Genomic DNA, 9,795 nt, shown 5'->3' with positions numbered 1-9,795 from the left:
TGTCTATGTCGGGTCTGACTAAGTGAGGAGGAGCCGGACGGAGGCGTGGTTACCGCGCATCTCCGGCTCCCAGTCAGACAAGTCACACTCAGAAGCAGGCGGCAGTGGCAGTGCGGACGTGCGGTGGCTGGCGGCGAGGTGAGTTTTGAGACTGTCAGTGTCTCACTCTCTAGTACTGTAACTGTACAGTGTCACTCTCTGACTGAGTGGCAGCATGGCAGGCGGCGGCAGCGCAGTCTCTAGTACTGACGTCAGTGTCACTCACTCTCTACTGTCTGTCTCTGACTGAAGCAGCATGGCAGGCGGCGGCAGCGCAGGGCCCAGGCCAGCTTGATGATGGGGAATGGGATTGATTGGCAATGGAATGGGATGGGGACGGTCTTGGGAAGTTGGGATCATGGAGTGAGTGGTGGGACTGGGACTCTGAATTCTGTGGCTGAAGTGGTTACTGGGCAGTGGGCACACTACTTACTGTGTGTGGAGTGTGTGCCAGGCCCAAGGGTCAGACTCAGGCCGCAGGCAGTGTGTGGGCCTGCACCAGGCAGGGGCAGTGCACTGCAAGCAAGTGTGGGTGCATGCCACTGTGCCAGCCTGCCAGGGGCAGGCTGCAGGCAGCGGCCCAGGCCCCCAACGTGATGCCCACTGTGACTGTCTGTTGCTGACTGGCGCTGGGCACTTAAATTAATGACAGTGTGTGTGTGCCAGGGGGCAGGCCACAGGCAAGCAGTGTGTGCGCCAGGCACGGGCACTGGCCCTGGGGTAGGCAGTGTCTGTGAGCCTTGTGTGCAATAATGCTGGACTGACCCATACATCGGCTATATACGATATTACCAGTCCGTCCGTATATAGCCGGTTGATGGGTCAGTCCAGCACACCATGTGCTGTCTGAAAAAAAAATTTCACGACACTTATGGGGGGGATCTGTGGATGGCACCATTATGGAGGGGGATCTGTGGATGACACTGTTATGGGGGGGATCTGTGGATGACACATAGCATAAGATGCTATATACGGTATGTGTCATCCACAGATCCCCTCCATAAGTGCCATCCACAGATCCCCTCCATAAGTGCCATCCACAGATCCCCTCCATAAGTGCCATCCACAGATCCCCTCCATAAGTGCCATCCACAGATCCCCTCCATAAGTGCCATCCACAGATCCCCTCCATAACAGTGCCATCCACAGATCCCCTCCATAACAGTGCCATTCACAGATCCCCTCCATAACAGTGCCATTCACAGATCCCCTCCATAACAGTGCCATTCACAGATCCCCTCCATAACAGTGCCATTCACAGATCCCCTCCATAACAGTGCCATTCACAGACGACCCCCCAGCGCCATAAATATCACTTGTAGACAAATCTGCATGTTGTTTCAAGGCGGCGTCTGGGGAGGGGCCAAGGGCGGGGCCAGGGGTGTGGCTGAAGGAGGGATCAGGGGGTGGAGCTGAAGGGGGCCCCGTCATGTATGCTGTACGGGGCCCCATGATTTCTATCAGCGGCCCTGGCTGCACCTACAAGGGCTGTTTCTCACGAGCGGATGCTGTGCGGGTAATCCGCTGTGTGAAAGACCGCCAAGCCCCGCACTGGACAGCAGACACGGAGCAGTAACATGATTGATAATGCTCCGTGCCCCTCTGATCTTTTTACTACAGAATGACGGTAAGATAAAGTTGTCACCGTGATTCTGTAGTAAAAAGGTCAGACACGGAGCATTATCAATCATGTTACTGCTCCGTGTCTGCTGTCCGGAGCGGGGCTTGGCGGTCATCCACGCAGCAGATTACCCGCGCGGCATCCGCTGGTGTGAAAGGGGCAGAATTCCTCACAGAGCGACATCCAAACGCGTGTCTGGTACTGCAGCTTGGCCCTAGTCAGGATATCGGGCTGCTGTAAGGAAGAGGCTATAATAGAAGATGACTGGATTTTCATTTCTGTAACGTTTGGGGGAGAACTGCATTGTGGTCTGCAGGGGTTTGGGGTGAGTTATTTCTCTTTGATTTCCTTGTCAGGTCGTTGTTAAGCTATGCGAATGCTCATGGCTGACCAGGGAGCTCAATGGAAGGAGGAAGTCGTAACGTCTGATGACTGGCAGAAGGGGGATCTGAAGAAAGCTGCGGTAAGATGAAACCCCTCATGGACAAAGTATAATGGTAAAATGTAGATCAGGTGATGGCGTGGGGTCTGTGCCCGCTCCATCACTTGTGGATGCCAGCTCTGGTATACTGCTGCATTCTGTGTTTCCTCTCACCCTAATAGACTGCCTGTCAGATTTACAGTAACAGAATGAGTGATTAGAGGAGCACAGGTTCAGATCCCCTATTAGGCCCTTATTTTGCAGATCGCTCCATACACACAACTGCAAAAACTGCACAGATCAGTTATTGAGTTATTCAGCGCGCACAGGCAAACTCACTAGATGATGCTCATGCGCGAGATTATTATTATTTTTTTACTGCTGCGGCAGGGTGATGTCCGCACATCAAGAATAGCAGATGAGGGAAGGAGCAGGGCTCTCTAAGAATGGGTGCGGCCGGGCTCCATGAGCGATAAGTTCCGCCCCTTGGACTCTTTTACAAGCTCATTGCCATATTTATGAAATTGTTTTTTGAGGGGCACAAATAAATTTAGATTGCCTCTACAGTTCTGGTTAGAATGCCCTCAAGGAGACCTACAGTGCCATATGAGCAGTTGTATATGCTCACTAGTGGTGACAGAATGCCTTTAATTCAGATAAGGGGACTGCTCATGTGTGCTCCTAGAGTTCATGGTTGATGACAAGGATGTCACCATAACAGCTAGTGGCAACCAGGAGTCTACTGTACCTACAGGTGGCATGAGGGTCAAGTCTGCAAACTTGATGTGTGGTGACTATGCTGGAAGGGTGTACAGTACCAGTGATGGACCAGGGGATGACCTCCTTGGAGGTAAAGTAACTGTGCAGCAGGGGTTAATGCAAGTATCTTGAGTACTGACATCTCAGACTGCTGAGTAAAGCACTAGTGTTGCAGAAAATGGAGGATCATCCTGGTGTGAGTATCTATTGGCCCTGTCAATCAAGAGACGGGTGTGAAAAGAGGTGGGCAAACAGCCTCTAGGAGCAGGTGCAATGCCCCCCCCCCTCGCTCCTAGAGGCTAATTAGCATATTATAAAAAATCTCAATGGCTTCAGGCAGTGAGATGGCTCTAATATAGGTATGTATAGGTATGTTCAGCTGACATTAGCACATCGCTAATGTCAGCCAGCTTAATACCATTTTTCAGGTGACAGAAACCCTTTAAAAGAGGGACCACCCTCTCCACCTCCAGTTCTGTTTCCTGTCCTAAGGATTCATCACTGCAGTTTCTAAGTTATCCCCAGTTTGCAGACATGGGATCCCTCCTTGGGATTTAAACTTGGTTCTTTCAGCCCTGATGTCAGATCCTTTTGCGCCAATAGACAGCATTTCCCCTAAGATGCTCTCCCTAAAGCTGGCTTTTCTCCTAGCGATGACCTCTGCTAGAAGAGTTGGGCCTCTTTCACGCGGGCATCCCGGATTTGCTACGGATGCGTTGTGTGTGCATTGCGGGGAAAACCGTGCGAGTAGGCACGCAATTGCTGTCGGTTATTGTTTGCAGTCCCTTATAACATGGTTATAAAGGGAAAATAATAGCATTCTAATACAGAATGCTTACTAAAATGTGGATTGAGGGGGGTTAAAATAAATAAAAAAATAAACACCCCTCATCCAATTGATCGTGCAGCCGGCATAGTCTTCTTGCTTCTTTCAGGACCTTTGACATAAGCGCAGATCCTGCTAAATGAAGATGGGTCCTTTTGCAGGTCCTGAAAGAAGCAAGAAGACTATGCCGGCTGCGCGATCAATTGGATGAGGGGAGTAAATTTTTTTAACCCCCCTCAATCCACATTTTAGTAAGCATTCTGTATTAGAATGCTATTTTTCCTTTATAACCATGTTATAAGGGAAAATAATAGTGTATACACTTTAATGGGGTCCGAGTTGCTTTCATCCCTATCTCCTAGCAACCATGCGTGAAAATCGCACCGCATCAGCACTTGCTTGCGATTTTTTTTTTTTCATGCAGACCCATTCATTTCTATGGGGCCTGCATTGCGTGAAACGCAGAATATAGAGCATGCTGCGATTTTCACGCAATGCACAAGTGATGCGTGAATATCACCGCTCATCTAAACAGCCCCATTGAAGTGAATGGGTCCGGATTCAGTGGGGGTGCAATGCGTTCACCTCAGACATTGCACCCGTGCTGAAAACCTGCCCGTGTGAAAGTGGCCTTAGTGAGATTGCTGCTCTTTCCATTGACCAGCCTTACTTAAAAATCTTGGCTAGGGTGGTTATTTCTACTGATCCTTTTTTCTTTTGCCAAAGGTGTCTTCCTCTTTTCACCCTTCCCAAGAGATAGTTCTTCCCTCCTTCTGTGCTTCTCTAAAAAGAGAAAAAAAATCAGAGTTCCATTGTTTAGATGTGAGGAGATGTTGAATTCAATATCTGGAGGTCACACAGCCCTGGAGGTCCTTCTTCCGTTGGTTGATTTCCTTTCAGGGTGCTAAGAAGGGCTCTGCTGCATCTTCCCAGACTATTGCTAAATGGATAAGGCAAGCTATTTACTTGGCATAAACTCATCCAAGGGAGCTGTTCTGCCATCAGGGCTCACTCTACTAGATCAGTCTCTACTTCCTGGGAAGAGGGCCTCCGCTTCTATAGAGCAGATTGTAGGGCTCCCACCTGGAGTTCAGTATACCCATCCCCCCCCCCCAAGTTTACAACAACAAAACAATAACATTCAAAACAGAATAAAAAGGACAATTACTTGCATCTACCTTAACTGACAGTCAGGAGAAGGCTTTATGTAGCATTAAGATGTTGAAACCGTACATTTCACCTTTAACTCTTAATCCTAGTTGTCCTGGATATAATTGGTCGCTATCGAAGGCTGTCAGACATTCACACCGCATTCACTCGGGCAGCAACCTGCAGACACCAGAGTTGTGTCTGAGTTATTCCGATACAGAGTTGGCACTCAACCAGAGGCCCCAAATCTTTTCAAACCTGTCTGGTGTACCCCTAGCTTCAAAGGTCAATTTGTACATGGGTAAAGTTGCATTGATGAGTGGAGTCCAGTGGGATAAGGAGGGACTCTTTGGAGGCTTCCAATTTAGCAGGATGGACTTCCTAGCATAGAATAGTAGTAACCTATAAAGGATTGTAGTGTATTTGGTAGGAATAATGTCGTTGACAAGGCCCAGTAGACTAACTTCTGGGGATATAACTGCCGGGAGACCCAGTCTGGAATTGAGATCTGTGCACGTCTTCTCAAAAGTCTGCAATAACTGGACATTCCCAAATCATGTGCATGAACGTTCCCTTGCCAATGCCACATCTGGTACAGATATCTGAGTTTGTATATGCGAGCTAGACGCACAGGAGTCAAATATACTCTGTATCCACTTAGCCTGAATCGGCTGATCCCGCGCACAAATCACCGATCTCCATGTAGAGGCTAATTCCCTCTCCTGCCGCAGGTCTAAATTCGTGATATCCTCTTTCCATTTGACGAAAGCTTTAGATATAGGCGAAGGTTGATAGGATATTAGTGTCCCATAGAAGGCAGAGACCATTTTACCATGTTCTACTCGCCTGGCAATTTTCTCTATCTCCCCATATTCCAGCCGCAAAGGGCCCTCCCCAAATTGAGACTCTCATACATGCCTCAGTTGGAAAAACCTAAAGAGGGATGAGCGTGGTATATTGTATTCGGCCTGTAGAGCTGAGTCTTAAAAACCCCCTCATCATACAATTGGGTGAGGTATTTAATCCCCCTCTGCAGCCAGAACTCAGTCTGAGAGAGCAGCCAATTCTGGGAGTTTAGGGTTTCTCCATAGGGGCAAAACTGGGGACCATACGTTTTGTTTTTTGTCCCCTCACCACCACAAACTGGTTCCATGCATTGATCACCCCCACCATAAGGAAGGTAAGGTGTTCCACCGGGTATTTGCCTGCCCTATAGACCAAGTTCGTCATGGCCTCAGTGCAGGGCTGATCGTGATCTGTGGAAGACCCGTCAGCTCCTGCACTCCCCTGGCAGTCACATCACCACCGGTCCTGGACAGGACTCGTTGAGTGCTGTGTATAGTGATCTAGAAGGCAGGGACCTACAGGAATGGTCCCTGCCTGCTCTCTGGGGTGTCCTGCTGTCACTGACAGCAGGCCACCCGCTCGGCAGCTGCCATCTCTGAAAGGCCGTTCCAGAATGGTTAATATTTGAGTAATTTTATGAATTTTTTTTTAAATGTTAATAAATATATTATGTTCTCAGTCTAAGGCCCTTATTTATCACCACTAGAACACCCTGCTTATCATTAGGTTTGGTCATCAATTCTCACCTCTCCTGTGTTCCTTCCTGTCCTTATACTATAAACCAGGAGTAGGGAGACTCCAGCTGTTGAACTACAACTCCCAGCATGCATGCTTCCTCTACTCTTCTCAGAACTCTCATAGAAATGATTGGAGCATGCTGGGAGTTGTAGTTTCACAACAGCTGGCGTGCCGAAGGTTCCTGTCCCCTGCCCTAGATGCTCCACTTCCAGTACCCATGTTTCCTCTATTTTCCCTACGTTCATCACTATTGATTGTATGCCTGGAAGGAGCGCTTTCATCACTGGATGTGGGGACCTGACCAGTACTCTTTACACAGGTTTTTTTTTTTTTGTTGTCTTCTGCATCAATCAGATCCCATCGATGCCAGGAATTTTGCTGTAGTTAACACATTCAGTGCTGTCTATCTTACAGTTCCTTGTCTTATTTTCTCCTTGTAGGTGTATGGCCAACTTCCAGGATTTAAAGATGGAGACTTCACTCTGTATCAGTCCAATGCCATGTTGCGCCTTCTTGCCAGGAATCATGGTATTACAACTTAAAGGGGTTATACAAAGTCTAACATATGCCCCCCCCCCATGCCCAGGCCCCTCATATAGATTATACTTGCCCACCTCCCCAGCACCTGCGCCGCTCCTGATCCTTCACACAGCTGCATCTCCTGGTGACTCTAGGGAGGCTAGTCCCCGTCATGGCCTGCTATTGGCTGTTTCCCCCACCCCGTTGCCAGATGTTTTAATCCACACGACTGGGGGATCAGGAGCAACTCAGGTGTCGGAGCTTCTTTTGTTCTTTCATGTATTGAGCTTGTGGATCCCTCTGCATATATTTACTAATTCTGAACTATGATTGGGTTGTAGATCTGTATGGGAAAAATCCTCGTGAGGCAAGCCTCATAGACATGGTTAATGACGGAGTGGAGGATCTTCGGCTTAAGTATTTGAAGATGATCTATCAGAACTATGTGAGTGACACCCAGAAGTCTGACAGAGAAATGTCTTCCTCTTCAGAAGATTCATGTTTCCTTTTTTGTTTAGGAGAATGGAAAAGATGATTACGTTAAGGCTCTGCCCACTGACCTTGGTCACTTTGAATGTCTGCTTGCCTCTAATAATGAGGGGAAGGGGTTTGTGGTAGGAGCTCATGTGAGTATTGATTTGCTTTAGTTATACTAGGACTATTTAATTGACAGGCTATTGATTTGAAAATTGATTTAAAAAAAAGAATTCTGTCACTGACACAGGCTGCTGTTAGAGAGCCTGCAAGAAATGGAAAGTCCACATAGGACTACTCGTGTTCATAAAGATCTAAAAGCTGTGCACACCTTCACAACCAACTTTGTTGCTCCAGTACTTTAGCAGCAAGTAAGGGACACATGGAAAACTGTATGACAGCAGGATGATTGTTTGTAGTCTGTTACCATGGAAACGCATTGACGTGTACCTTGGATTCTAAACAACTTTGTATAAATCCATAGTACAAGTGAGGAGGAGAAATTTATGTTAGAGATAGAGAAATGCCTCCTCTTATCAGGGCCATTCATTGTTTAATAGTCCAGCTGACAGTAAATCTGCTCAGTACTTGTATTATGTTCTCCATACTGGTTCCCCTCTTCATAGACCTTTCTGTGAACTGACCATGAATTCAGGGTGACTTGAACAATTAAGAAATGCAGGGGGGTGGGGGGCCTGTACCCTCCTGAAATGAACGGAGCAACTGGTTGGGCCGGAATACCCATTAAGTCGTTGACTCCTAAAGTTGTGATATCTAACTGCATTTCCCTATTGCTTTGTAGATTTCCTTTGCCGATTACAACCTGGTGGATCTTCTGCACAACCATCTTGTTCTGGCACCAGACTGCCTTTCAGGCTTCCCACTCCTCTGTGCCTATGTCACACGCATTAGTAGCCGTCCCAAGCTTGAAGCATATCTCTCCAGTGATGCCCACAAGAAGAGACCAATCAATGGCAATGGCAAGCAGTGAGCATTGAGGAAAGTGGCAAAGGTTATGAATCCAGACTACAATAAAACCGTAAAGTCAGACTCTAGTAATGTACGTAGATGTGCCTACTGCCACTCTCCCTCATCTGTCCTAAAGAGAATTTTATTGGCACCTCTGATAGTTTTACAATCCATGTAACTGTAGGTTGTTACTAGATATAAGCTGTGAATAGTTATTACTGGTTTCTCCTGGATTGTTGAAAAATAAAATATTTTGAAAGGTGGTATGTATGTTTTTTAATCTTCCCTGAATGGATTTAGATCGGGTGTCAAACGCCTTTTTACTGAGCGCCATATCTGCAGTATGGTTGCCTACAATGGGTTGTTAGAATGTGTTAGTATTCAGTGTAGCAGTACTCATGTAGAAATGAATGGGGCCACAACACGACTCGCACATTTGCTACATCTGCAAACCCAGAGTTGCAAAAAAATCTATTTTTTTTTTTTTCCTCTCTCAATTCTGGGGTTATGGCAAATGAGTCCTGCTGTGACACCCACAGAAACTGAGTATAAGGACATATAGATTTCATTTTTTCATTCCTTTTTTTTTTTTTTTCAGGTCTATGTGGAACCATTCATTTTAATGGGTCCACAAAAAACCTGAAATGACTTGTGTGCGTTCCGTTCTGCAAAAAAAAAACATGTCTGCAAAACTGACAAGGACAGGCATTCTTACAATGGATCTGCAAAAAATGCGGATCCAACGAGGATGTGGTTTTGTTTCGGACTGCAAAATACACATGTGCATGGGCCCTTAGGCTGGTTTCACATGAGCGAGTTCAGTGCATTGAACTTGCAGTGTGCGTCTGAGGGCTCTCGTCCTGACCTACAGCATTATGTTAGTGTTAGACAGTACATTATAAATCAATATAATGCTTTGCGATCCTATCGGTGCTACGTAGGTCAGTCTAAGGGTCGCCAAGACATAAAGAAAACAACTTTCCACAAGGAGTATAGTGGAAGGATAATTGTGTGTGGAGTGGGGACAGCCGACATACTAATGTAGAGACTGCGCCTGTCCAGGGTGGAGACTGTAGCATTTTGATGAGCTCCATAGTAGAAGAGGGGTGGGTGTGCAGGCGTTATTTAAAAAAGTGTGACATGAGTACCAAGCACTGGCTTTGTCTTCCAGCGAAGTGAAGAGCTGGTCCTCCTGCGTCCATATCTCGCGTGGAACAGCCCACGGGACTGGATTTGCCGTGCTGATTAAATATCTTTTTTGTGTTGAAGCGGGTTTTCACACTAATATAACTGGCTCATTAAGAAGATCTTATGCGCATAAACATATAGGTCATTAAATGTAATCTCAGAAAATGTCATTAAAAAGTTGAATTCCCCCCCCCCCCCCCCCCCCCCAATCACTTTGCACTTTATAAAAGCATTTGCTGTAGGGAA

At 46.9% G+C, this 9,795-nt stretch overlaps 1 protein-coding gene across 1 annotated transcript in view; it reads left to right on the top strand.

Annotated features, from left to right (window-relative positions):
- LOC121004915 (glutathione S-transferase P 1-like) overlaps positions 1-8,624 on the top strand; it is a 15,255-nt gene extending 6,631 nt beyond the window's left edge. The window contains exons 2-6 of the mRNA XM_040437344.1: positions 2,017-2,123; positions 6,840-6,927; positions 7,260-7,363; positions 7,437-7,544; positions 8,195-8,624. Of these exons, the coding sequence (XP_040293278.1) occupies positions 2,031-2,123; positions 6,840-6,927; positions 7,260-7,363; positions 7,437-7,544; positions 8,195-8,383 (582 nt within the window). The 5' untranslated portion in view covers positions 2,017-2,030 and the 3' untranslated portion in view covers positions 8,384-8,624. The remainder of the gene's footprint in view (positions 1-2,016; positions 2,124-6,839; positions 6,928-7,259; positions 7,364-7,436; positions 7,545-8,194) is intronic.
- Positions 8,625-9,795: the final 1,171 nt, after the last annotated feature.

The sequence above is a fragment of the Bufo bufo genome, chromosome 6, assembly GCF_905171765.1.
Source record: "Bufo bufo chromosome 6, aBufBuf1.1, whole genome shotgun sequence".
In the NCBI taxonomy this organism is placed as follows: Eukaryota; Metazoa; Chordata; class Amphibia; order Anura; family Bufonidae; genus Bufo; species Bufo bufo.
The sequence above is the reverse complement of the archived record's forward strand: the minus strand, read 5'-3'. Positions and strand labels throughout refer to the sequence as shown.